This window comes from Aulonocara sp. 'chitande type north' Nkhata Bay, linkage group LG15, assembly GCF_057382095.1.
Source record: "Aulonocara sp. 'chitande type north' Nkhata Bay isolate Kocher_YH1m ecotype deep benthic linkage group LG15, A_spYH_male_GT1.1, whole genome shotgun sequence".
Taxonomy (NCBI): domain Eukaryota; kingdom Metazoa; phylum Chordata; class Actinopteri; order Cichliformes; family Cichlidae; genus Aulonocara; species Aulonocara sp. 'chitande type north' Nkhata Bay.
The window spans coordinates 40705860-40733326 of NC_141358.1; the positions used below are offsets into that span (position 1 = coordinate 40705860).

A 27467-nucleotide genomic window follows, 5' to 3' on the forward strand; every position below is an offset into this window, starting at 1 on the left:
CCCTGTGACAGCTAGGATAGGCTCCAGCCCTCCTTCAACCTTAAATTGGATAAGCAAAAGAGAAGGGTTGGATGGATGCATGGATGGGTTCTCTCTGGGTGCTCAAGAATCCTCCCACAGTTTAAACACATGCATGGGGTTATGCATGAGTGGTCGCCTGCCTGTCTGTGTTAGCCCCATCTCGCCCTATGACAGCTGGAATGGACATCTTATTTTGTGAGCAGCTGTATTTTTGTGATATCAGCTTAGATTTATATGTGTGTGTTTATCCTTTAAAACGTGCTTTAATAAATTCATTTATTGCAAGTAGAATGACAAACTTCTGTTAAATGCCAAAAAATGACACAGTGGCCATCAGGTCAAAGGCCATATTAAATCTTTTTATGAAAACAAACATTAACTTGAAAGACGTTTCTATTGAAGAGGTGAAACACGAAAAGAAAATATAGTCAAATATACCAATAAAAACAAGAGCCAAAAACAGCAACACATTAGGTTACAGCAGTTTTACATAATCAGTATAATGTAGACATAAGTCCACTATTTCTGACTGGTACCTGAAGGCAACATTGCACCGAGCAAGCCTTGCCGGGGTATTCCCATATGACCTGAACGCAGCACAAAACGACAGCAGTCAGAGGTGAAAAGTCTGGATCATGTTGTCATTCCAGCGGAGGCATACTTGAATGACAAAAGGACCTTGATCAACAAGGCGGTGAGCAGAGCACATCGAAGTTCTGTGCACAAAGGGAAGACATTGATGTCGTTTTCAACCAGCCAGCTAGCAAAAGCTGATATTTGTTAGCTAGCTAACGGAGTACCCCCCCGTTAGCTAACCGCCACCATCATCGCTCCTAGCCAGCTGTGGATCGCCCTGTCTTCCTACCATGGGAAACGCAGCAACTGCCAAGAAAGGCAATGAACAAGAAAGCGGTGAGCACCTGGAAAGCATCCAGCTGGCCTCGCAGCCATTTAACATTAGTTATTGTGCAGTGTGAGCTTGCTTATAAAAGTGAGTGGAGAGCAGCCTTTAGCAGTTGTCCAGTGTTAGCGGGAGACTACAGTAATATGGTTTGCAGAGAAGAACCATCTTTGGTAGGGCAGTTTATGAGGTGTGTTTGCGGTCTCGTAATGATTCGTGTTTGTTTACCTCAGCGGAAAACGGTGCTACAATTTTTACAGTCAACTAATTATTGAGAAGGATAATCAAGGATGTGGTAGTGTGATCCTCAGCATCATATTCTTTGGTTATCTAAATCAGTCTGTGTTAAAGACAGCATCTCAGAATAAACTGTATTAAGGCTATGCACTATAACACTATAACGATTAAACGACAAAGCATCGTTTGCAGTTTCCAAAGGGCGAATATCGCGTGTGTAGACCCAGATAACATCAGCAAACATTTGTTTCCACTGAAGCCGCAGAACAAGGCCTGGTCAGTGCTAACAACAGGTATCTGATAACCACTGACTCACAAGCTGACCAGAATGCTGCTTGATGTGGTTAAACCAGATTAATGGTCGTGTAATAAAACATGTAATTGCTTTGTTTTCCACACAGTGGCTGCATAAAAAGAAATGACACTGTCTTTCCCACCTGGTTAACACTGATGTGCCAAGTCAGCTGTCAACAAGTCTGCTGTAAATTAAAGCGTTAATGCCTCTGATCACTGCTTTCTTATAGTGATATTAAAGTGTTGTCCTGATACTGTAACATCCAAAAACAGCAAAATCTTAGTCAAACTGCGACTACTGGAGAGGAATTTTGCATCCTAAAGCACTCTATTAATCACTTGGAGACGTAGCCAGAAGGCACTCTGTTGTGTTTGTGAGTAGTGACCAGCCTAATCCATTAAACTGTGCCATTCCAAGTGTTCTGTCTGGAGAGCACTGTTCTTGACCTGCTTTCTGTTTGGCACTTGTTCACACAGTCTTAGCGACTCATGAGACCTGTAGTTTCTGCAGGGAGGGGCTTGGAGTTGAGTAGAATAACACTGTGATGAATGAAGAAACTTAACACACTGTTATTCTGTGTTATCTAGATTTCTGTTCAAATATTACACATTAAATTAAACTTATCAATACTGGGTTTATAGGTACAGAAAAAAATGTTTTGCCATCAGGATGTTGGTCAGTATGGTTCCTACATATACATATGCAGATGTGGTCAGGTGTTTACATCCACTCATCATGGAAGTGAATATCATAGCAATTTTGGGCTTTTGATGATTTCTTTGAAGTGTTCTTTTTCCAAGGTGGACTGATTGTATGGCATACGTCCTTAATGACTTTAAAAGCAAGAATTGGACCAAAAGTTTGAATATTTTCTTTAATCCACACAGGGTCAAAAGTATGCATACCAAATATATATATGACTTTTAAAAAGTGTAAATGTAACTGTTTTTTATATAGCGCTTTCCTACTCTATCTGAGCACTCAAAGCACTTTACGCAACTTGCCTCATTCATTCATTCACACAAGCGTTTTGTGCTATGCTTTTTCTATATAATTGTAATTAGACTCTGCAACCATGTTCTACCGTTTTGTGCTAGTTCTGGTCGTTTTTCTTAGTTTATTTCTACTTTTTTCACGCGTGTCTGGGGACTCAGAGCAGGGATCCTTTGTTTACAGTAAGGATCAGCTGTTAGCGCTGCGTCCCGCAGCGGTACTGCCGGCGGACAGACCCGACATTCCCAGCGAGCTGAGGAGGAAAAGACGGGGGTGTCATGCTGGGAAGGAGCGCCGTCGCCCGAGAAGGAGACGTTATCGACCATCTCTTCCTTCTGTAATCATTGGAAACGTAAGATCTTTGCCCAATAAGATGGATGAGCTCACGTCGCTAACCTGGTCACAGAGGGAGTACCGGCAATGTAGCATCATGATGCTAACGGAGTCGTGGCTAACACCGCTAACTCCGGACACAAGCGTGACACTACCGGGATTTCAGATGCTGCGAGCGGACAGGACGAGAGAGAGCGGTAAGAGGAAAGGAGGGGGACTGGCAGTTTTTGTGAACGACAGATGGTGTAACCCTGGGCACATCACTGTGAAAGAACAACTCTGCAGCAGAGACATTGAGCTGTTAGCCGTTAGCATGCGTCCGTACTATCTGCCCCGGGAATTCTCGCATGTTATCGCAATAACAGCGTATGTCCCCCCCTCGGCCAACGCGGATGCAGCCTGTGACTCTCTCCACTCAGTGGTCAGCAGACTGCAAACACAATCTCCGAGAGCCCTTCTCATAATATCAGGGGACTTCAATCATGCCTCTTTGGACTCCACACTGCCCACCTTCACCCAGTATGTGACCTGCTCAACCAGAGTCAATAAAACACTGGACTTACTGTATGCCAATGCTGAAGAGGCATACAGTTCATCACCTCTCCCTCCACTGGGCAAATCTGACCACAACCTGGTGCACCTTGTCCCTGTGTATGAGCCCTTAGTGCGCAGGGTGCCACCAGCCACCCGCACAGTGCAGAGATGGTCAGAGGAGAGCGAGGAGGCTCTTAAGGACTGTTTTGAGTCGACTGTGTGGGAGGTGATCTGTGACGACCATGGAGAGGACATCGACAGCCTTACTACATGAATTACTGACTATATTAATTTCTGTGTGGATAACACCGTACCTACCAGGACTGTACGGTGTTTCTCCAACAACAAACCTTGGATTACCCCAGAAATTAAAGCTGTCCTCAAGCAGAAGAGGAGGGCCTTCAAATCCAAAGACAAAGAGGAGTTGAAAAGGGTGCAGAGAGAGTTGAGGGGACTGATAAGGAATGGGAAGGACAGCTACAGGCAGAAGATGGAGAACCAGCTTCAGCAAAACAACGTTGGTGAAGTCTGGAGAGGCCTCAGAACCATCTCGGGCCACAAACAGCAGAACTCTCTGCCTGGGAGGGATGTGAGGTGGGCAAATGAACTGAATCATTTCTTCAACAGATTTGACTCAGCCATGAGGCAGTCTGCAACATCGGCTGCAGACTCACCCACCCCCACTGCTGCTGTTCCACCTCAGACACTTCACACCTCCTCTATTCACCCTGCTCACTCCTCCCCACCCCCAACAACAGCATCCAATACACACTCAACACAAGGCTCCAGCCTGTCTCTCTCAACCACCCAGGTTAGGAGGGAACTGAGGAGGATTAATGGCAAGAAGGCAGCGGGTCCAGATGGCATCAGCTCGAGGGTCGTTAGGTCCTGCGCGGACCAACTGTGTGGGGTGATGGAGCACCTCTTCAACCTGAGCCTGAGGTTGGGAAGAGTCCCACAGCTCTGGAAAACCTCCTGTGTTGTACCAGTGCCAAAGACTTCACGCCCCAAGGACCTCAACAGCTACAGGCCGGTGGCTCTGACATCCCACCTGATGAAGACCCTGGAGCGGTTGGTCCTGGCTCAGCTTCGGCGCCTAACAAGCTCATCACTGGACCCACTTCAGTTTGCCTACCAGCCTGGCATTGGAGCGGATGATGCCGTCATTCACCTCCTACATCGTTCCCTCGCTCACCTGGAGACCGCTGGAAGCACTGTGAGAATCATGTTCTTTGATTTCTCCAGTGCCTTCAACACTATTCTTCCCTCGGTTCTAAAGGACAAGCTGGTGAACTCTGGAGTGGACCATCACCTCACTACCTGGATCCTGGACTACCTCACCGACCGACCACAGTATGTGAGGACTCAGGGCTGTGTGTCGGACAGGGTCGTCTGCAGTACGGGGGCCCCACAGGGAACGGTTCTGGCTCCGTTCCTCTTCACCATCTACACTGCAGACTTCTCCCACAATTCCACCCAGTGCTTCCTGCAGAAGTTCTCTGATGACTCTGCAATAGTCGGCCTCATCACTGATGGGGACGACAAGGAGTACAGAGGTCTGACCCAAGACTTTGTAGACTGGTGCCAGCAGAACTACCTCCAGATCAATGCCAGTAAAACCAAGGAGCTGGTGGTAGACTTCCGCAGGCACAAGCATTCTCCACTGCAACCACTGAACATCCAGGGTATGGACATTGAGGCTGTGGACAGCTACAGGTACCTTGGTGTTCATCTGAACAACAGACTGGACTGGACTCATAACTCAGACGCCCTCTACAGGAAAGGCAGAGCAGGCTGTACCTGCTGCGGAGACTCAGGTCGTTTGGAGTGGAGGGCCCACTCCTGAAGACCTTCTATGACTCTGTGGTGGCTTCTGCTATCTTTTATGGTGTGGTCTGCTGGGGCGGCAGCATCTCTGCTGGGGACAGGAAGAGACTGAACAGGGTGATCCGAAGGGCCAGCTCTGTTCTAGGATGCCCTCTGGACCCAGTGGAGGTGGTGAGTGACAGGAGAACGGCGGCTAAGCTGTCATCCCTGTTGGACAACGTCTCCCACCCCATGCAGCAGACTGTGACAGCACTGAGCAGCTCCTTCAGTGGGAGACTGCGGCACCCACGGTGTGGGACGGAGAGATTTCGCAGGTCTTTCCTCCCCACTGCTGTCAGACTCCACAACAAAGACTTTAACTGAACAAACACACACATCCACACATGTGCAATAACACTAAGTGCAATAATCTTTTCTGGCATCGTTGTATTTTTACTCAGTTGTATATAGCATTCGTATTCTATTTTTATCTTATTGTATATTTTTATTCTACTGTATATAGTATATTATTTTATTCTATTCTGTACAGCTGTGTACTGTATTTATTCTTATTGTATTCTAATTTTTGCGTCATAACTTTTGCACTGTCCACTTCCTGCTGTGACAAAACAAATTTCCCACGTGTGGGACTAATAAAGGTTATCTTATCTTATCTTATCTTATCTTATCTTATCTTATCTTATCTTATCTTATCTTATCTTATATAAATGCTTTCTATCTAACATTCACACACATTCATACTCCAATGGATGCATCAGAGAGCAACTCGGGGTTAGTGTTTTGCCCAAGGATTGGCATGCAGGCTGTGGCAGCCAGGGATCGCACCAACAACCTTTCAGTTAGCAGATCACTACCTGTCTTTGCCAGCATTTAAAATAATTTGTTTGTCAGTACTTATTGGGATGGACCAATACTCAGAGTAACGAGAAAGTCCAAGGAACTCAGTGCAAGATTGAAAGTTGTAGATGTACAAAAGCTGAGGTATCTAAACCACATACAGATTTTAAGACAATCAGTTCAAACAACTGTATGAAATTACAAGTTAATTGGATGTGTCACCACTCTGCCAAAGTCAGAAAGAATACCCAAATTCTCACCCGCAGATGAGAGTATGTTCAGGAACAACCAAGGCTCAACCCTGTCATGAACTGGAAACTGCTGGAACACTTGTGTCACTGTCTGCAATGAAGCAAGTCTTATAGTGCCATGAACAGAGGCTGAACTGCTACTAGTGGTACTGGTACATTTCACAAAGAAGGAGGACTACCTCCAGATTTGTCAACTTCACCTCAAACTAGGGCTGTTTGATATAACGATATATATCTGATGACGATATAGAAACATCTATCGTTTCATTTTACACTATCGTTTGTTTCGTGGTGTCGCAAAATAAACTGTTTACGGCAATATTTTTCATGGTTCTGATGGTCACTGTAGTGGCTATATTCATTTCTTAAAGTTCTCTCTTTCTCTTATATTTAATATAACCACACTACAGACGAACAAGCGCCTGTTTTTATGCGTTGTGGTTAGCAACAACGACGGTAACAGCATCGCGTGTCCGCTTGTTTATGTTCCACACAAACCTTTCACAATAAAGCTCAAGATCCTGTTGAGACTTTTCAAAATAAACTGAATCACATGAAAGAGCAGATTATTTACTGATGAGAAGTAAAAAAGAGCCGCCAGGTGCTAAAAAATAAACCTTAGACTCAAACGTTAGAACAGGCTTTTCCCCGCAGCACGCCGTGTAATAAATACTCACAAAGCAAACGGCGGCCGTTACAACTTATGTCTAAAAATGTATCGTTTCATGCATCGGTTAAAAAACTCGACTCCAGCTACACGAGCTGGAAACACTTCACACAAGTCGAGCTGCCCGAGATTCACAAAATTTACAGAAAACGTTACATTTTTGTAATGCGGTTTTCGTCCTGGTCGCGGAACACTGGACCAGCTCTTTATCCTCTCCAGGATACTTGAGGGTGCATGGGAGTTTGCCCAACCAGTCTACATGTGTTTTGTGGACTTGGAGAAGGCATTCGACCGTGTCCCTCGGGGTGTCCTGTGGGAGGTGTTGCGGGAATATGGGGTGTCTGGCCCATTGCTACGGGCCATTCGATCCCTATACAACCGTTGCAAGAGCTTGGTTCGCATTGCCGGCAATAAGTCGGACTCGTTCCCGGTGGGTGATGGGCTTCGCCAGGGCTGCCCTTTGTCTCCGGTTCTGTTCATAATTTTTATGGACAGGATTTCTAGGCGCAGCCAAGTGGCGGAGGGCTTTCGCTTTGGTGGCCTCAGAATCTCATCTCTGATTTTTGCACATGATGTGGTTCTGTTGGCTTCATCGGGTGAGGGCCTCCAGCTCGCACTGGAACGGTTCGCAGCCGAGTGTGAAGCAGCGGGAATGAGGATCAGCACCTCCAAATCTGAGGCCATGGTTCTCAGCTGGAAAAGGGTGGAGTGCCCACTCCGGGTCGGGGATGAGTTACTGCCCCAAGTGGAGGAGTTCAAGTATCTCGGGGTCTTGTTCGCAAGTGATGGGAGAAGGGAGCCGGAGATCGACAGACGGATTGGGGCTGCAGCTGCAGTAATGCGGACGCTGTACCGGTCCGTCGTGGTGAAGAGGGAGCTGAGTGTAAAAGCGAAGCTCTCAATTTACCGGTCGATCTACGTCCCTACCCTCACCTATGGCCACGAGCTGTGGGTAGTGACCGAAAGAACGAGATCGCGGATACAAGCGGCAGAAATGAGCTTCCTCCGAAGGGTGGCTGGCCTCTCCCTTAGAGATAGGGTGAGAAGTTCGGCCATCCGGGAGGGGCTCAGAGTAGAGCAGCTGCTGCTCCACATCGAAAGGAGCCAGCTGAGGTGGTTCGGGCATCTGACAAGGATGCCCCCTGGGCGCCTCCTGGGTGAGGTGTTCCAGGCATGTCCCACCGGGAGGAGGCCCCGGGGCAGACCCAGGACACGCTGGAGAGATTATATCTCTCGGCTGGCCTGGGAACGCCTTGGTATTCCCCCGGATAAGCTGGAGGAGGTGGCTGGGGAGAGGGAGGTCTGGGCCTCTTTGCTTAGGCTGCTACCCCGCGACCCGGCCCCGGACAAAGCGGATGAAGATGGTGGTGGTGGTGGTGGTTACATTTTTGTGATTTATATCGTTATCGGACGATAGATGTCTTATATCGGGATATGAGATTTTGGTCGTATCACACAGCCCTACCTCAAACTGCTAAATGTTTGAATCCTTGACACAGTTGCATATTCCAACAGTTCCAGCAGGTCAATGATCCAAAACACATCAGAACTGGTTTTGGAATGAATAGAGAGGGCTAACATTTAACTTCTGGAATAGCCTTTCCAAAAGACCTGACCTCAACCCTACTGGGTCTGTGCCAAAACACCAACCAGTTTTAACAAACTCTATTAACTCTCCCAAGAAGAGTGTGGTCAAATACAAGAATTTCGCCACAGTCTTTCTGATTGCTACCAAAGCCAGTTGGCCATAATGCAACGTGGAACATTTAACCAAATAATTGTGACTTGCGATCAGAGAAAATCCAAAATGGATTTTAAAGGCACTGAAGATGACAATAATTTCTCCCTAGAAAAAGGACAGCTCAACGAAATCATCAAACGTCCAGAATTACCATGGCATTTATGCCCATGATGAGTGTATGTAAAAGTCTGACCACTACTGTATACTTTGCAAGTGATTATAAAAAAGACAAAAGGATAAGATCATTGTTTTATTACTTCCCAACAGCAGTATATTTGAGAAAATACTTTGCAACTCACCATAAAGATAGCACTTGATTGCACACTAACATCTGCTCTGCTGTGATCGTACTCTGCTGCATGTGCTGCAGATAGTGCTGAAAGTATTGTAAACAACAGTCAGAGCTGTTCTGCAGGACAAGCTACGAGTTCACTACATTCTACACTGTTTTCTTAAGTTCCCTATTACCAAATATCAAACAACATCAAGATTTTTCCCCGACTAAGAATGGACGTTTGGTCGCCAACTATGCCAACACCAGTATATATGTGCCATTTTCTTTATCTGCTTAAACGACAGGATTCCACTTTTATTGCTGTTACCCAAATTGGTGTTAAGCCCCCCCAAAAGTCACCTTTTTACTGCCCCAGTATTTGCAGAAGTGTGCTTTAAAGGGTCAGCTCAAAAGAGTGACTTGGAGCAAATAGGAAAGCTCTTTAAAAAACTGCATTGTAAAGCATAACCACCAGAGAGCACAATAAGCCAGAGATAACTTCTCTTTCATGTTTTTAGTGGGTGTAACAGGCTTACCGATGTCTTATCAGTCGTCTGAATTAACCCGCTGCACTGTGGTTTTGACAGGACTTTGCATGCATGCTGTTTTAATTTTGTATATCTTTATCAAACCAGTGTTATCTTTTGTGAGTGAGATAAAAGAAAATGCCTTTAAATGATTCTGCACAGAATTACTGGACATGCAGTTGGCCATAGAAACTGAAGCAGAGCACTTGAACAGGAAGCTTAACTTTATGTGGTTAGCCAAGCATCGCAGAGCCTTTGAGCACATACAGGAAGTCCCATCGATGCTCTGTCTCAAAACGTACTCACTTTGCCTGTGAGCCGTTGTTCTCACACACCAAAATATTTGCCTCAAAATGTCCCAGGGAAAGGATCAGTCCTTCGCCAGCCGTTTTTTTAACAAATACAAAAGTAAAGGTAGCCAAGAGAACAGAGTACAGGAGAGCGACGTGCCGCATATCTCTGAGTTCACCATCATGTGGGATAAGTGCAGTAAGTGCAGTTCATTGCTTTACTCTTAGATTTGCCCGCCACTTCTTGGGTTTCAGGTTTGCATTTTCTACCTTTATAGTTCCGTAGAAACACTTATTAAATCAACTGATTCTGTATAAATTGCATTATTTCGAATTATTTTTTGGCACGCCTCTATTTTTGTCATTTGCAAGAAGCTGCCTAGTTTGATTACTGCTTTTAACTATTTAGAGGTACCTTAACCATCAATTTAACAACCTGTATTTGTCCATTTTTTTAGATCTACCAGAGAAGGCATAACACTTTGTAGTGCAGCCCATTTGTGGTGCTTCAGCTGCTTACATTGTCTTAATATCTGTGTCTTGTCATTGTGTAACGTTTTGCAAGAAAGAAATGCATTTTATGTAAACCTTTAAAATGTCTCTTCAATCAGTGTTGTCCTTTGTTCTTCACAGACCAAAGAAGCCTCTAAAAGTGGCACAAAAGATAGAAAGAGTTCGATTTAATTGCTGAATACAGTCTAGTGTTAAAAAAAGACTGTGGGCTAAAATAACTGCTTGTTGCTCAATTGTTTAAAAAAAAGAAGAAAAAAAAGAAACTATTTTCTTGATGTTGCACAATAAGACGTAAACTTCCTTAAATATTTTAGCTGACGTTTTCAGAGACGATAAAGGAAGTCACCAAACCAAAATAATCACATTACTTCAGTGTAGAAGAGTTTTATAAGTTTTAAATTTAGTCTGGCGGTAGGCTTTGCCTTACGTTGTCTCCTCTGTTATCATTTTGTTGTGTGAATCTAAAATGTGTTTTACATTATTTTCTTTCAAGACTTCATAAATGCTTCTTCCTCTCTTTCTCTTCTCCATCATTTCCATCCATGTGGATGAATGTTCCTGCAAACCCTTGGTGAACTGTAGAGACTTTTGGTATGCTCATTTTTCCATGAGGCGTCCCGAGTCAAAGAGTGAAAGTTTGTTGTCTCACTTTTAGTCAAACGCAGCCTTGACTGTATAGATTTAAATTGGTAGCAACATACCAAAGTGTAGCGGCACTGTAGGCACCATCTGATGGCTCTTTGACTTTGGAAAGCTCATGTCTGCAGTGACTTTCACAGTACGCTGTCTTTCTGTGGCTTGCTCTGTAGTCTCAGATCTGTTCTGCATTTTGTCTGTCTCACTACCTGCCTCACTGCCTTTACCCCCACCTCCTCCTGAAAGAGATGCAGAATAGCTTGCCTTTAAATTGGCCAACTTGTAAAGTCCTCAGAGCTCTTTGCATCACTTTATGAATTAACATGTCCTGCTAAGGTGTGTGGTTTGAGGGTTTGGGTTGTTTTTTTTTCAATAGAAATATTTTTTCCTCTTTTGTCAAGTATGACATTTCCTCCCTGGTACTTGACCTTTGCTTGACCTTGCCTTGATTGTGTGAACTGCCCTTGTTTGTTTTTCTTGAACATGTTAAACTATCCCAGTTTGTTTTCCTGAGCATGTGCACTGACCTTGTCCGGTTATCTAAACTCTAATTCTAATTATCAAAACCGATCTTTTCTTTTATAGTGAAAGAGTTCTTAGCTAAAGCCAAAGAAGACTTCTTAAGAAAATGGGAGTGTCCACCACAGGTGGGTTGTTGTTTAAGGGTAATGTATAAACGTTTTCTCTGATTAGTACACTTTGTACACTTTTTTATTCTTATTTGAGTAAAAATGAGAGATTCAGTTGTGCCTCGTCATTTCCTTCTTGTTGACTTGAATGCTGGCCGATTGCATAATTGTGTCAGAGGCATGTGCTTCAAAAACATTTCCATTAAGCTTGTGTTTTTGAGCTACAGTGCATGAAGATAAACAGCTAGTGGCTTCCATAAGTACACATAGTTTAACATTTGCTAGTGTTGGTTGTTTTCCTGCCACTGATAATGTGTTTCCTTTAGTGCACAACAAGCCTGGATGACTTTGAAAGGTTCAAGACCCTGGGGACTGGATCATTTGGACGAGTAATGCTCGTGAAACATAAAGCAACAAACCAGTTCTATGCCATGAAGATCCTGGACAAACAAAAGGTAAGCGAATGGCTTGCATTTGCATCCATAAGAGCTGGTGTTGTAAACTGCAAAGATGTTGTGTTTCTCATAAAAGGAAATGGAGCGTTTCCTCTCAGCACTAACATTATGTTTTTGAAAACCTCAAAGGCGCCTCACGCCGCAGTTTCGATCTTTAAATACTGATGTGAAAGTTTAGAGGCAGATTGGCCTGCCGGTAGTGCCTTGCTCATGTAGCAACCTCGTGTTCCCCTGAATTTCACCATCAGCTCAAGAGGTGAACCTGTTTAGCTTTTGGTTTCGCTCAACAGTTACAACCACAGCTTTCACACTTTTTTTCCACTGTATGGATGTTATTGTTTGTTTCTGCAGCCATTACTTTCCACTAGCGTCCTCCGGTACAGCATGAGACTATACCGTCGAAAACATAAACTGTATATCCTCTAAATGTCCTGCTGAGCGATGTCTCACAGTTTGTTCGGGTTGGTGATGTCTTGATGTCTCAGAATTAACAGTAAGCTTATAACCAAAAGCATTTTCTACTTTCAGCTTTTGGCTGCATAGCTCGTGGTGTGCACAGCGTCACTGGGCAGCGGTTTCTGCAAGGTTTTGTGCATCAGCTCGTGTTAAATAGATTTTTTATCTTTCGACTGCGTGACCACGCAGCAATAACAGGACTTAAACACCACAGGAAGTCCTTAGTGATGGATTATCTATCTTAAATTGAATAGTTTGATTTTAATCCCTCAACAAAATTTACTCTAAACTGTGTGGAGAGTCACAGAAACACAGTTAAAAAATGTAATACGTTTGAAGCTGCGGTAAAACATGGAAAAAAACAAGAGGGCACCTCAAAGAGTTATTAACATCACCTGGAAAATCATCGGCCACCCCTTTCCCTGCCTGAAGGACCTCTACAGCACCCGCTGTCTCAGACGGGTACACAGCATGGTGCCGGTCTGAGGAACACCCGGGACACTGGGCGTTTTATCTGCTGCCCTCTGAGAGATTTGGTCACAGACAAATAAACCCAGGGACAGTTTTTACAACAAGCCAACGACTGTAATCATTGCTAATACCTGACCTGATCTGATTAGCTATTTTCTTATGTTTATGTCTCTGCACACACATTTCATTTTTACACTTATTGTATATATTTTATTCTGTACGGATGTTATTTATTGAGATTACCGCTTGCCTTTATTTTAGCGTGAGTGTGGGACAGCACTGCAACTTCGTTGATATGATTTTTTTGTTTATGTCTCTGCCTTTTTTCTTTTTTCCCCTTTAGGTGGTGAAATTGAAGCAGATAGAACACACGCTAAACGAAAAAAAAATATTGCAGGCCGTCTCCTTCCCCTTCCTCGTCAGACTGGTGTACGCTTTCAAGGTAAGGACAAAACAAAGGTGTAAAGATTGTATTTGTTCCAGACAGTTAATCCTGTCGGTTAATTGGCCAACATGTCGTCATCACATTTAGATTAAATACCAAGTCCCCTGGTTGCTTTTGTCCTGTGACAGAGTTATTTCACACAAGATGACCGAGTCCAAAGAACAGAAACTTAACTTTAAACTGCACATGTGGTTAGTCTCTTGTCCTAATGTCATTAATTTCTCATATTTATATACATATATATATGTATTCTTTAAATTAACAGGACAACTCAAACCTCTACATGGTAATGGAATATGTTCCTGGTGGAGAGATGTTCTCACACCTCAGACGCACTGGGAGGTTCAGGTATTATGCACATAATTATTGTTAGCGTTCGGTTGTTTTTTGTTTGCGATTGCTGTTGTAGCCACAAATAGCTGAACAAAAGCAATTTCAGGTGTTCTGTTTGGTCTGTCAGAGCTATAAATGAATTAGAAACCTACACCTATATAGTGTTTGACTGAGTTGTCTTTCATTCAGAAGAGACTTGAGTTCCTTCATATTTTCCGTCAGTATCTGACTGTCTGTGTTTCCTTCTCTCAGTGAACACCATGCTCGATTTTATGCAGCTCAGATCGTGCTCACCTTTGAGTACCTTCACTCCTTAGACCTCATCTACAGAGACCTGAAGCCTGAAAACCTGCTCATAGACCAACATGGGTATATCCAGGTATATAGTCAATGTAAAGAAATAAAAGTAGTGGAAAGGCATCAGCAAATCAGAAACAGTGTGTTAATAGGACAGCCTGGGGGCTGAAGCCTTCAGATGTTAGTTTATAGCTGGACAAAACTGAAGCAAGATACATCTTAAAGACTTTAGTTGACATTGTTCTGTGTTTGCAGTCAGTCTAAAACCAGACCTGAGAGGTTGTGACATGTACGTGCTCGATGTTGTCTCTAAAATAACGTTCTATACGTAACGTTCTATAAGTCGTATTAGCCTAAATTATTGTAAATAAACATATAAAGAAGACAGGATTTTTAATAATCTCTACCGGCAGAGATTAGAGCCACTGAAACTGTCACTAGATTAAAAGCCATGATAAAAAGTCTCTTACACCGAAACAGATCTGCCAGTCTGAAATGTTAATTCGAGTGGTAAACTCTGCTTTGTAACCTGGTTAAACAGTTTCAGAAAACCACAGTTCTCACAGGTCCTGTGTGTAGTTCAGTGGGTTTTGATTTAGTGCGTTTCTGCCTGTGACAGTAACATTTGTGTCTGTCAAACCTGTGATAGTTCAGTCAACCTGCACTGTTATAGTCCTGCATGGTTACCTTTATGTATTTATTCTTCTTATAACAATTGTGTTGTTTTTTTAATCTCAGGTCACAGACTTTGGCTTTGCCAAAAGAGTAAAGGGCAGGACCTGGACGTTGTGTGGAACTCCTGAGTATCTGGCTCCAGAGATCATCCTCAGCAAGGTGAGGCTTCATACACAGTTAGCCCATCTTACATGTTTGAATGTCCGGCTGGAGGCTGCTGGGTGATGGTTCAGTTTGTGTGCTGACCTTTGTGCACAAATCCACATTTATATTGAATCAATTGTCATTTAGAAATTCAAACAAACAGCTAATTGATCTCACTCCAGTTAAGCACATTTTTCACTGGCAGCCTTTGACACCGAGTGTCAGCTGATGTCTTTCCTTACAGATTTGAGTCAGTGCTGAGGTTAAATTATTCTCTGTCCCATATAACTACGGGATATTAATACATCAGGATATAATCCTTGTATTAGTCATACAGTGTAGATCTAGAGGCCCACAAAATAAGCCGTGGAGAGAGCTCTACCAGTACTGCCTTTGTTTTGTTTAAAGCTCGTTCTGCTGTAGCACAGAGGCTTTACAACAACGAGCCACTGTCCTGGTCTTTATCTGTCTCGATCGTGGCTCAAGAGTTGCGAGTTCGCCTTGTAATCGGAAGGTTGCTGGTTCGAGCCCTGGCTTGGACAGTCTCGGTCGTTGTGTCCTTGGGCAAGACGCTTCACCCGTTGCCTACTGGTGGTGGTCAGAGGGCCCGGTGGCGCCAGTGTCCGGCAGCCTCACCTCTGTCAGTGCGCCCCAGGCTGGCTGTGGCTACAGTGTAGCTGCCATCACCAGTGTGTGTGTGTGTGTGTGTGTGTGTGTGTGTGTGTGTGGGCCATTTACATTCTTCAGTATCGCTTCATATGTTTAGAAACGGGGACACTGAACCTTCTCTCCTCGGGGACTGTTTTTGCAAAAAGAGCTTAAACATAAATATTAGTACATCAGATAAAATAAATAAATAGTAAATTACACATTACTGATCTTTCTTTGAAGTCATTTATTTAAAAAAAAACAGTGATGGAATTAATTAACATTGGCATTACATGTTATAATTAATAAAATGAGAGCCTGAGAGTCCATTTTACCAAAAATGTTCTTGAATTAAATATTAAGTATCTGGTCCGGGCCTATAGAGGCCCCCTATGACGTCTTCCAGGTAGTTCTTTTGCTACTGGCTCAAAGAAAGTCAGCTCGTTCCCATTAATGTTCAGCGGACATGTGAACTCTGGCTTTAAAACGAAAAGTCTGACACGGAGAGTAGATTATATCATCAGAGGCATCAGTAGAAACATCAGACTAGATAGAAATGACTTTACTATTACTCTGTACTTGGACAAGCGAGTACAGAGGGTGGTCAGTTAAGAGATGCCCCTTATCCTGGAGGTCAAAATTGCAACTGTGCCCTGTGTTGGGCTTCTTTAGCTCTCTGAGTCAGACTATCTCCAAATTTGAGATAATTTGTTACTTTTGCTTTCTAATTAAAAATAGACCAAGAAAAGTCTTTAAAATTTGATGAAACATTTTTTTCTTTCAGGGCTACAACAAAGCTGTGGACTGGTGGGCTCTTGGAGTTCTTGTCTACGAGATGGCTGCTGGTTACCCTCCTTTTTTCGCTGATCAGCCTATCCAGATTTATGAAAAAATTGTTTCTGGCAAGGTATGCAAAGATAAGCAGGAGCAATGTTTGAGCTTTACTTTTTCCAATGTTTAAATGCTCTGATATTAGTTGGTGAAGCTAGATGAGTTTAAATATCTGGGGTCAACCATCCAAAATGCACAAGAGAGGTGAAGAAGAGAGTGCAGGTGGGGTGAAGTGGGTGGAGACGAGTGTCAGGGATGATTTGTGACAGAAGGATAGCAGCAAGAGTGAAAGGGAAGGTTTACAAGATGGTAGTGATGTTGTGATGTGCGGCTTGGAGGCAGTGGCACAAGAGCTGGAACTCTGGGTGGCAGAGTTTAAGATGCTCAGATTTTCAGTGGGAGTGACCAAGAGGGACAGCACAGGATGAGCGGTTTGGAGACAACGTTAGAGAGGCAAAAAGGAGATGGTTGAACATGGAGCTGCTGGGCCAGAGTAAGACCTCAGAGAAGATTCATGGATGTAGTGAAGGAGGACATGCAGAGGATTGGTTTGGCAGACGAAGATGCTGAGGATAGGGTGGAGGCAGATGATCTGCTGTGGCAACCAGCCAGAAGAAGGAGGACACTGCTGACTACCATCGGGACCAGCTTGCTTTTGGCTTTCCAGTTGTTCTTTAGTGCTTTTAGCTGTTTTATTTCAGCGTAATAAGCGAAACAGTGAAAGTATTTTTCTGCAATTTGTGTTTCATAACCCACATCTTTGATTTATTTATGTATTTTTGCAATTCTGCAGGTTCGATTTCCCTCTCACTTTAGCTCCGACCTCAAGGATCTGCTGAGGAACCTGCTTCAGGTTGACCTGACAAAGAGATTTGGGAACCTGAAGAATGGTGTCAATGACATAAAGAATCACAAGTGGTTCTCCACAACAGACTGGATTGCCATCTATGAGCGAAAGGTTGGTGTTGTTTTTTTTCCCAGGGAAAATAATCAGTGTGTTGCTCGCGCTTCCTTTTTTGGATGTGGTTCATATTAAAATGGAAAATTCATATCCTCCTAAATTCTCAGGTTGAAGCTCCCTTCTTGCCAAAGTGCAGAGGACCAGGAGACACAAGCAACTTTGATGACTATGAAGAGGAGGAGATCCGTGTATCGCAAACAGAAAAGTGTGCGAAAGAGTTTGCTGACTTCTAGTGAACGAGCAAGAGTCCCAATCAGGGCTCTTGTGTTTTGGGATATTTGCACTCCGCTGAGGGTTAAGATGGAACTGAGGCCATCACGTGCTCAAACAAATGCCTAGTTCCTTCAGTCCACACAGCCGAATGAGCTCCTTTTTTTGCCATGATCCTGCGTGCTGTTAGCACTAATCTATACACAGGCACATTATGCAGACACCCCTCGTGCTGCAACACAGAGTACCAGACCACGTTCCTGTTGTCTTTCTTTTTTTTACCTTGTTTTCTATGTTTGCCACTGTCTGTGTCCTGTCGTCCCTTATTTAAGTTCTTATTTGAGAAGCAACTTGAAGACGAATATTAATCTTACTTTGAAGCAGCTAGCTGGTGTTGCACATGATGTGGTTTTTAGGCTTTTGGATAACTAAGGGACACTTTTGGGCAGAGCGTTTAAATATCTGATATCTCATTGGCTGTTACACGTTTTCTGTTACATGACTTAGTTTCCCGTAGGATTCAGTTTAGTATTCCTTAATCAGAAACACTGAAAGTAAATCTAAAGCTAAAGCCAGGATTTGAAAATAGACGGCGCCTCTCGCTGCTGCTCTCCATCTCCGTCCGAAGCCCCTCCCATCAGCCGAGCACAGGCTGCAAATGCAAACTTTTGGCTTCACGCAACATCCAAACCCATCTCTACAAGGTGAAAGTTAGAATTCTAACCCACGGCACCAGTTTGTCTTTATTTCTGTGCTGATGTTCTCCTTCCTTTTTATACCACTTTACCTGGTGTCGTTTGAAAGACCCGTGATAGGCCAGAGTCTCCCGTCACATGTCGCGTTTCGAGTGGGCTTTAGTGGAGATGCAGCAATAAAGCTCCCTCTAAGATCATTTGAAGCTAAATATGATGAGAGGTTAATATAAATGTTTTCTTTTTTTTTTGTCCAAAAAAATGCCGAAAACATGTTGCCTAGCCCAGCTTTAAATATCATTATTTATCCCTCTGTTGCCCTCGAGACCTGAAATTGTGTATTTGTGCATATAGATGTATGATTTGATTTCTTTAAAGAACGTGTTTCCTTAGGGCATGACCACAATTCAATGAAGGGGAAGAAGCGGTGATGGCTTCTTGAAGTTTTGGCACGCTCAAAGAAGCGGATCAATATTGACAAGTGTTATTATGAAGCAGAAACTTGTCAGTGTTGTGCTGATCAATCTGTAGCATCGTTTATCCATATCTGGTCGCAGGACTTTTCCTTTTTACCTCAGTCTTGGTGTGATATTAGCATAATGGAATGAAGTAATATATTTTTTCTGGTACGGCTATGTTAGAGAGAAAGGGAACTAAGAGAATTTGAGTATATCACTGTGCACAACACAACATTTACATGGTTTGTTTTATACATTAGTGCGTTTTTCAGTAATTGAAAGGTCAGGTGGTGATATTTTCGTGAGGTTTTATCATGAAGGGGAAGCAGTGTTGGTCTCATTTAGGTTGCTGTTTGTTTTGTTTTTTTGTCTTTTAACTGCTGTGTTTTGAGCAGAACAATCGCAAGATGTTGTGTACCTGCCATATTTGTTTGTCATTTTTTCATGTTTGTATAGATGTGTCACAACAACCTGATAACAGCCTAAAAATGTTCCACTTTTTCGTTTGTTACCTTTTAAATTGTTCCAAAGCCTCAGGCATTCATGCAGTAAACAAGTAAATTGGATATGGGTTAAGAAAGAAACACAACATTCACAAACAGTGAAGAGAAAACTGAAATATCATCACCTTAAAGTATTAATTCAACTCGGCCACGCTTGATGCTTTTTTCGCTCTTTTTTTTTTTTTTTACATCAGTAACACAGCTGACAAAAATAATAGTTTTCAAAGGAAATAAGCTCATAAGACTCCAAAATATCAGTTACTCCTTTTAATTTATTGTTAAATCATATTCTATAAGGTTTTATGAGCAACTTTCATGACCCATTAATTCTCACTCTTTCCCTGCCGCTAAGTAAAGAACAAACAACTCTCCGGTTACAGGTTAACATATCTAAAGGACTTTTCTTTCATCCAGACATCAGAAACGTTCTTTTCTTTGTGAACAGAGGTTTGTCTCTGCTGTCCACACGAATGTCAGAGTTTGATCCTCACAGCTGTGTGAAAATCGAGTTTTACATTTCACACTGTCAGGAATAGCAGTGCACTATTGACAGTGTTTCACTTTATGTCCCTTAAGTCTTGAGAAGCTTCGTCATAATTTGACAAGATGCTCAAGTATTTGTATGCGAGGAAAATGCAATTGAATCAAGTTCAACAATCATAGAAACCAAATGTGAAAAGATTTGCAGACTGAATGCTATTTTGTAGCATTTTATATATAAATATTGGCAACATGTGAACTTTTATTTTACTGTTTGAGCCCAGCATGTGACATTTTTTTATTTACCCTTGTTTTCATTTCCGAGACAGAACTGTTTCGTATGCTGTTTTATTTATATTTAGAGATAATGAATAAACACTGAAATGTTTAATCGTCTATAGTTCTCATATAAAAGACTCCAAATGTTTTATTTGCAAGTGTTAAAAACAGTGAATATACTGAAAAGTTTTATCTGTGTAACTTTTTATTTGCCCTGTTAAGACTTACGTTTATGTACACTGACACCTCAAATGCCTATTTAAAATGATAGCCTTTTGATTTTAACTTATTTTTTTTCATTTCCTTTGTCTAAAGAAAGATTTTTTTAAAAAATCCTTTAAAAACAGATTTACCAAAAAAGATCCAACAATTTTCTTCTTCTCACTTTGAAGTCTGGACAGGATTTAATGGTAAAATCCAGAACAAATATTCAAACAGGACTTTGAAAAGCACAGTCCCAAACAGCTTGTGTGTGTGTGTGTGTGTGTGTGTGTGTGTGTGTGTGTGTGTGTGTGTGTGTGTGTGTGTGTGTGTGTGTAAATCTTCCCAGAAACTGTGTAGGAAATCCATATCTCTCCACATCTGTATCTCCGTATCCTTTATTTCCCAATCTGTGTAATCTTTGTCAGATTTCATGTAAATGATGGCACTTTTTCCCTGAACCACCTCACACTCCTGACTGCAGGAAATCCGTTTATGAGTTCTCTGTAGCTAGTCACATGTGCCAGTATGGGATCAATAATCTGAAATGTGTCTCTATTTAGTTTGTGGAATTTTTGCACATCATTTAGACGGCTGACACGTTTTTTGTTTTTTGTTTTCCCACTCATATATATTTGTGTTTGCAAGGGGAGTATACTTTGCTGTAGCAGATTTTATGTAACAAAGAATATGTCACAATAATAAATTCTTTTTATTAAAAAGTTTGGTTGTGAGTTTGCTCCTGGGTGATCATCAGCAAGTGTCTAATCTCACTGAACTGCAAACCAAGGCGTTGGGGACGCAAAACTACATTACCCATGATTCTTTGGTGCCCTGTGGGTGATGGAAGCGAAAGCGATGAAGAGGGGGCTAGTTGGCTTTACTTGATTAAATCTTGATTTTATCAAACGACCGCTGTCGTTTAATAATTTGTAAAATATCGTAGTTATTGGAAAACTTTTTAAGATTTAAACTACGTGTAAACGTCGGGCGGGCCATTTCTGTCAAAGCGCGAATCTCTAAAACAAGGTAACTGTTAAATTTTGTATTAGCAAGCCTAGCTAACTACCCCTGGTAGCTTAACGTTAGCGTTAACGCAGAATACGAAGTGGCAGTGATTAAATATCTGTCGTCATTTAACATAAAATTGTTTTCTTAACTCTCCTCTCTGATAAGGTAATTTTTTTTTTACTTTATTTATTTATTTTTTATGTTTCTAATGTAATTCTATGTTTTTAATACAGCTAACAACGTGAGTTTTTGGTCGTCATTTTCACACACTACAGCTCTCCCCGTTGTCAGTCAGAAACGATTGGATTTGTTTTGTTCTTTAGCTGTGTTTCGGGTTTTTTAAATTAAATGAATTTTGTTATTTACTGTACAACTGTTTTTCCTGCAGAAACATCCAGTAAATGGCAGACTGCGAAAGATAAACAATGAGGGTTTTTCAACTGCCAGCACACTAAGTTCCCCGAGAGAAGACGTCTGATGAAAAATTACTGTAACGTTAAAGATCGTAAGTGTTTCCTTACACCTAAGTCAGTGATTAAACTAGCAACGCTTGTGTTTAATCAGGTAGTCGTGTAAGGTTCCTCTGTGAGGTGTTTGGGCTTTTCTGTTGCTTGTGTAACCCGTTGGTAGCGGTATAATTGCAAAATACCTGCCATCACAATGGTTGACGGAGTAGAGGAGTAAAAAAAATAGCTCAGACATTTAGTTGGTTAAGTTAACCAGCTGACAGAGAACAGTTTGATCGCACACGATTAAAATGTGTCATTTTTGCAAGGAAAAAAACACCAAATTCATATTCTTACACGTTTTTAAACAAAATATTTGCAGGTTTCTGCATATTTTTTTTTAATAGCAAACTGAATGTCTTTACACTCTGTATCAAGTCATTTGAAGTTATTTGCCTGTTTATTCTAATTTGAAAGAGAATTAGAAAATGAAAAGCATTTTAGAAAATACTTGTAATTTTCAAATTGACTGAATAGTTTCTTTTTGCTTTTGTAATTTTCTTGTTATTTTTTTTTTTTAAGCTACAGCCGACATGGAAGACAAGGCAAATGGATCAGTTGACACCAAAAGGTGTGTAGGATCTTGTTGATTGACAAACTATTTTAGATATTTTAAGCTGCTCTTAAAATTAAGCATACATTTTATATTAAGATGAATACATTTAATTTCACCTTACAGCCCAGTGGAGAACGGTCAGCTGCCGGACCCTTCCAACTGGGCAGTTGCTGATGTTGTCAATTATTTCAAAGCAACAGGGTTTGAGGAGCAAGCCATGGCTTTCCAGGATCAGGTTTGACTGTTATTTCCTGCTCAAAATTGCTGCCACATGATGCTGACAAACTAGGGAAAACTAGAATTTCTGTCTTTATCTGACAGGAAATTGATGGTAAGTCCCTGCTCTTGATGACGCGTAACGACGTCCTGACGGGGCTGTCGATAAAGCTCGGCCCCGCACTGAAAATCTACGAGTATCACGTGAAGCCGCTGCAGACTCAGCACCTGAAAAGCAACGCCTCGTAGCGCCGCAGGCCGTCCCAGCACCCACGTCTGTGACAATCATTGTGTCAGGAGAGCCCAGGTTAGCCGTCGTTTCGCAGAGACTTTTCAGCCCACAGTGGCTTCTTAACAGGATTTTTGAATGCTGTATTTTTTCTTTTTGTTTGTGTTCTTTTTATATAAGCGTGGACCCCAAAAATGGGTTGCACACAGTGTCCACTCAGCCGTTTACCCTTTCAGCCATTCTTATATCTGCTGCTTGAGATTTTTTTTTTGTATTTTTGTATTTTTTTGTGTTTTATTTAAAAGAAGAAAATTTGGGGAAAATACTCTGCAGGTATGGTTTTTGTGTGCGTGTATGTGTGTGAGTGCAAAGTGAATTAACCCATGAAGGTTTAAAAAAATAAGTATTTGTATATAAGATTATATTATAGTTGAAAACTGTGTATGTTCTGTCGCATCTAAAGACTTTGATACATGCAGATAATGATTCTGGTGCGTTGCCCTTTTTCCCCCTGAAACTTTCTATGTTTTAAAATGTGCATCTGAGTCAATGAGTCGTCTTCAGCATGTGACCGTGAACCACTTTGTTTTCCCAGACACAACGACCCGAGCAAAAGCCACCTTGTTCCTGAACATCTACATTATTCAGGCTTGAGACTCTTGATATGGAAATATTTATGTGTATATATTATTATTGTTATTATTATTATTATTATTATTATTATCTATCAACCTGTGGTGCTTTCAACATTGTCACACAGACAACTGTTCAAAAGTGTGTATGACCAATGTACATGTGCAGCATAACACTGGAGTTTTAATATCCGAATCAGAGATTTGCAATAAATGGTGCTCTTTTCTCACCAAAGATCAATGTTAGTTTATGAATTTATCAACAGCCGCTGTTTTTAGTTTCATTTTATTTGGGTTCACATCACATCATCACGAGCTTTAGTCAGGCTACAAATATTAACTTGCTGTTGTTGGAATATTTGTTTGAAAGGTTAATTCAGATGGATCTTTCTGTTAAACGGCCCACTCAGATTGTTTAAATCCCAGCAGGGCCTTCTTTCTGTGGGCGCCGTTAGAGCCGTGCTCGCTGCTTCCTGCGTACTGTCCCCGTTATGTTCCCTGAGGGATTATCCAGAGGAAGGAGTACCTGTGATGGGAAAAAGATACTAATGTCCACAACCCGATCATTTAAAGAATATGAAGGGTCATTTGTGAGAACAGAACTTACTTCATCATTGTTGACAATACCCATTCTTGTCATGTCTATGGTGAAGTAATGCTCATTGGGCATGATGATCTCTATTTCATCCACCTAAAAGAAAATGTGTACTTTAGCATGCCTGTTATATACAGTATGTAGCTTTTTATTCAATTTCCAACAACTGTGGAGATGTAATTTGCATGTTTGTCCTTTTTGAGGACTCAGAGTTGGTTAGATTTCAACTGTGAAGTTGTCTAAACAGTTTATGTATCTCAAAAAGTGATAAGATTGAGTTTGATGATTTCACGATCTAAAGGAAGTACCTCAGGAAGTCGATCCAGGACTAGAACCTGAGTTTCATACAGGGTCTTCTGCACTGAGGGCGAGTACTCCCCGCGATCATAGGGGCCAGCAAACTTCTCAATAATCGTCTCCTTCACAGTCTTCCTATAAGAATGAAGAATATAAAGCTTCAGATGTGAACTATATTTATGAACTTTGAACTATATTGGTATACGTCAGCTGAGGTCTTTCTTGACGCTCGTAAGTCAGGCAGTTACCAAGCAGCGTCAAAGTCAGTGTCCTGGATCTTGTTGTAGCGCCACCTCGAGTACACAGAGGTGCAGAAAAACCTGTCCTTGGCGTCTTTCAGAGTAGTGAAGCGGTCTCTGTAGAAACCTTCAAAACCAGACTGGGTGGTTTTCAGCACCTTCATATTCTTCACCCCACTGTGGACCACAGGGATGCCTGCGTGGAGCACAGATCAGCCCGTGAGGGTGGAGTGATGTGAAACATGGCAAACAACTTATGAAAATGGTGCTAATCATGAACCTGTGATCAACAGTGTGCAAGGGCTTTAGCTCATAGCTTTAGCTGCCTTTGTTAACAGTATTTGCACCACAAGTCAAATAGTACGTTTTGATTTATTAAACACGCTTCAAGAGTTAAAACTTGACTCAAAGTAATTTGTGACAGCCATTAACCTCTGTGTTTTTTACATGTATTTGCCGGCTACTGTGCAAAGGGAGAACGCCCTCTTCAGCAGAACAGAGCTCAGCGATCAGATCTTGGCCTACCTACATGCTGTAGTTTAGGCGTGGGCAACTCCAGGCCTCGAGGGCCGGTGTCCTGCAGGTTTTAGAATCTCACCCTGGGTCAACACACCTGAATCACATGATTAGTTCGTTACCAGGCCTCTGGAGAACTTCAGGACATGTTGAGGAGCTAATTTAGCCGTTTAAATCAGCTGTGTTGGTTCAAAAAACCTAAAACCTGCAAGGACACAATGGCCCTCGAGGCCTGGAGTTGCCCACGCCTGCTGTAGTTTGAACTATCATGATAGTGCAGTGATTAGCACCGTCACCTCACATCAAGAAGGTTCCAGGTTTGAACCTCTTACTTGGTTGGGGTGTTTTTGTCTGACAAAAGTATGACAACACACACGTAAGTTTAGCTGTAAACTATTGTAACCCTGGTGATGGACTGGTCATCTGTCCAGCTTAGGGTAACACTAAACTTAAAAACTAAAGTAACTGAAATCTAAATAAAAATCTATACCTTTGGAAGAAAATTAAAAACTTAAATAATTGTATGTTAAGAAAACTAATTTAAAAATATAGCAGAAATGTGCTTGTCTGTGTTTACACATTCAGCCTAACCACACTTTGGTCCAGCTATTTATTGAGACTTGGGATCACGACATGGGATTAAACGGTGCTGTATTTGTGTAAGATCTTCTGAAAAGCTTTAATTTTGTCTCCTGACAAATTGCCTCCATATAATCATAATTAAAACTAACAATGAAAACGTTGCTAAAAGGAGCAAAAGTAATTTGGAAACTAAACTGGAAACAAAAATTCTAAATTAAAAAAATACAAAACTTGAATTAATATAATAATAATTATTATTAATACTGTTAATAAACCAGAGTGTATTCAGTCCGTCACTGTCCAATGACAGCTTGGATAGCATGTAAGCAAATACACTGTTTGCGTGTTTTTGTGAGAGTGTGTGATTACCACCGATAGTCTGTTCAACATCACAGAAGCGGTAAGCTTCTGGGCTGAATATAAACGCATGAGCATGCTCTACCCCACTCTGAGAGAAAAAAAAGACAAGGGTCATGTTTTACGATGGATTATCACCTGCAACATTTGATCGGGTTAATGTGCGCTTGATTTATGTTGCTGCTCAAATAGCTGTTAAAAAGGTCAACTCTTGTGAAGCTGCACCGTCCTGTGTTTTACCTTCTCCAGCCTTCTCCACGGAGCTTCCTCCATGTAAACTTTGGCCTTCAGCACATGGTTAAAAGAGGTTAGGAAATGATTGCAGATATCCAGGGAAAACTGTTCGATGTTCTTTATCTTGACAGAGAAACAAGCAGGTTGACAGGCTGTAAAAGACCTCAATAACAAATATTTTAGCAGTTGAAATAGCAATAACAGGTCTTCCCTGTTCCTCAAAACGGTGTTAGACTCACCCCTCTGAGCTTGGCCAAACCGTGGACAGTGTTTTTAATGGTGTCAGTAGGGATGATGTCTGAGTTGTCTCCAGTTAGATAATCTTTGCGTGACTTGAGCGTGAGCTCCACATCAGCCTTCACCTCAATGATAGAATGCTGTCTTCCCTGCCTCCGGACGACCAGCACCTTCACCGTTTTCTTGCCGTAACCTGTTCGCACAAACTCCACTTTCTGCATGTGTGAGAAATAGTTGTAATAAGATGGCACGCTTAAACAGTTTCCAGTGGTAGAGGTGTTTCGTGCCACAGTGTCATCTTAGAGCTACAAATATAATATTTCTTATCCCTTTAAAATGTTGTCTTTGGATAGTTTGCAGTGAAGTTTCTCGTGTGCATTTGCAGGAGCTTGTTAAATATATCTCCGTATTCCAACATTAATTAAAAAAATCTGAAATCAGATATTGTCTGAAAGTACACGAGTACTACAACATCAAATAAAAAAAAGACTTTTACTTTGTGAGGAATTAGAAATGTTTTAAAAACTAACCTTTAAAGATCACGGTTTGACCCTGTGGCCACTGAACCCTGAGATAATTTCCAGTGCTATCAATCTACCGTCAGAAACATTAGTCATGTTCTATCGTTTAAGTTTTACTGTTTCCTTCTACAACTTTCTGAAATGTTACCTGATCTGAAGCGTTTGCCATGGTGCCTTCCTCTTCTTTACCTGCTGCCCTTCAAACAGTCTCCAGTAAATGGGGCTCCTGCTACAGGAGGAGGACTTTCTACAGAGGGTGGCATTAACTTTGCACTCAGGCTATTGGAAGCTGAAGTTTAACCTCTTTTATTTGTACTGTGTGATGCACTGTATTCCACTCAGAGAAATGCAGAGGCACGCACAAACACTGTTTACATGTACAGCCACAAAGAGAAAGATGTGAGTGCATTTCACATGAATTCATTGTTGCAGTCAGGTTCAATCTTGACCGACACCTAATTTCTTTATATTTTGCCAGAAAAATAAGAAACAGGTTTATTGAAACACATGCAAACATAAACGGAGATGCAGTAGATGAAGCAAAAACATCTGAAATTAGGAGTCTGTACAGCACTGTAGTTTGCACTCCCTATGCTCATATAAAGACTATAAACTTTTTTCTTCTAAATATAAAGAACAGTTTTGAGTTTCCACCTTTATGAATTACATTTACATTATGCTTTTTTTGTTTTTA

General features: G+C 41.8%; 3 protein-coding genes across 8 annotated transcripts; 2 read left to right on the plus strand and 1 right to left on the minus strand.

Annotated features, from left to right (window-relative positions):
* Window positions 1-604: 604 nt before the first annotated feature.
* On the plus strand, window positions 605-20757 carry prkacba (protein kinase, cAMP-dependent, catalytic, beta a). 2 transcript variants are annotated; one of them, XM_086263426.1, is made up of 10 exons: window positions 605-933; window positions 11463-11524; window positions 11833-11961; window positions 13232-13330; window positions 13599-13681; window positions 13919-14045; window positions 14702-14797; window positions 16215-16337; window positions 17055-17219; window positions 17330-20755. In XM_086263426.1, the coding sequence occupies exons 1-10, from the start codon at window positions 888-890 to the stop codon at window positions 17453-17455; spliced, it is 1056 nt and encodes a 351-aa protein (XP_086119552.1). In that variant the 5' UTR covers window positions 605-887; the 3' UTR covers window positions 17456-20755. The 2 variants fall into 2 exon arrangements, with proteins under 2 accessions (XP_086119552.1, XP_086119551.1); XM_086263425.1 differs by lacking the exon at window positions 605-933 and adding an exon at window positions 9633-9927 and having other exon boundaries at window positions 17330-20757.
* A 123-nt stretch (window positions 20758-20880) lies between these two features.
* samd13 (sterile alpha motif domain containing 13) lies at window positions 20881-23430 on the plus strand. Of its 5 annotated transcripts, XR_015124980.1 has the most exons (6): window positions 20885-21074; window positions 21445-21561; window positions 22085-22133; window positions 22242-22353; window positions 22440-22641; window positions 23159-23430. XR_015124980.1 is itself a non-coding variant. In XM_086263431.1 (5 exons), the coding sequence occupies exons 2-5, from the start codon at window positions 21534-21536 to the stop codon at window positions 22581-22583; spliced, it is 327 nt and encodes a 108-aa protein (XP_086119557.1). In that variant the 5' UTR covers window positions 20881-21074; window positions 21445-21533; the 3' UTR covers window positions 22584-23430. The 5 variants fall into 5 exon arrangements, 4 of the variants coding, with proteins under 4 accessions (XP_086119557.1, XP_086119555.1, XP_086119556.1 ...); XM_086263431.1 differs by having other exon boundaries at window positions 20881-21074; window positions 22091-22133; window positions 22440-23430; XM_086263429.1 differs by having other exon boundaries at window positions 20886-21074; window positions 22440-23430.
* A 35-nt stretch (window positions 23431-23465) lies between these two features.
* On the minus strand, window positions 23466-27075 carry uox (urate oxidase). Its single transcript, XM_086263428.1, has 8 exons — window positions 26922-27075; window positions 26255-26467; window positions 26022-26138; window positions 25794-25872; window positions 24336-24522; window positions 24099-24222; window positions 23803-23886; window positions 23466-23721 (listed from the first exon to the last, which is right to left on the minus strand). The coding sequence occupies exons 1-8, from the start codon at window positions 26940-26942 to the stop codon at window positions 23647-23649; spliced, it is 900 nt and encodes a 299-aa protein (XP_086119554.1). The 5' UTR covers window positions 26943-27075; the 3' UTR covers window positions 23466-23646.
* Window positions 27076-27467: the final 392 nt, after the last annotated feature.

Excerpts from the sequence above, each read along its gene's own strand:
- prkacba (XM_086263425.1), top strand. The coding sequence starts at position 9,792 with ATGTCCCAGGGAAAGGATCAGTCCTTCGCCAGCCGTTTTTTTAACAAA. Across the intron at positions 9,928-11,462 it reads CATCATGTGGGATAAGTGCA|TGAAAGAGTTCTTAGCTAAA; the intron begins GTAAGTGCAGTT and ends TTTCTTTTATAG. Across the intron at positions 11,525-11,832 it reads AATGGGAGTGTCCACCACAG|TGCACAACAAGCCTGGATGA; the intron begins GTGGGTTGTTGT and ends TGTTTCCTTTAG.
- samd13 (XM_086263429.1), top strand. The coding sequence starts at position 21,534 with ATGAAAAATTACTGTAACGTTAAAGATC. Across the intron at positions 21,562-22,084 it reads TTACTGTAACGTTAAAGATC|CTACAGCCGACATGGAAGAC; the intron begins GTAAGTGTTTCC and ends TTTTTTTTTAAG. Across the intron at positions 22,354-22,439 it reads CCATGGCTTTCCAGGATCAG|GAAATTGATGGTAAGTCCCT; the intron begins GTTTGACTGTTA and ends TTTATCTGACAG.
- uox (XM_086263428.1), bottom strand. The coding sequence starts at position 26,942 with ATGGCAAACGCTTCAGATCAG. Across the intron at positions 26,468-26,921 it reads TGGCAAACGCTTCAGATCAG|AAAGTGGAGTTTGTGCGAAC; the intron begins GTAACATTTCAG and ends TCACACATGCAG. Across the intron at positions 24,523-25,793 it reads TGTTGAACAGACTATCGGTG|GCATCCCTGTGGTCCACAGT; the intron begins GTAATCACACAC and ends TGCTCCACGCAG.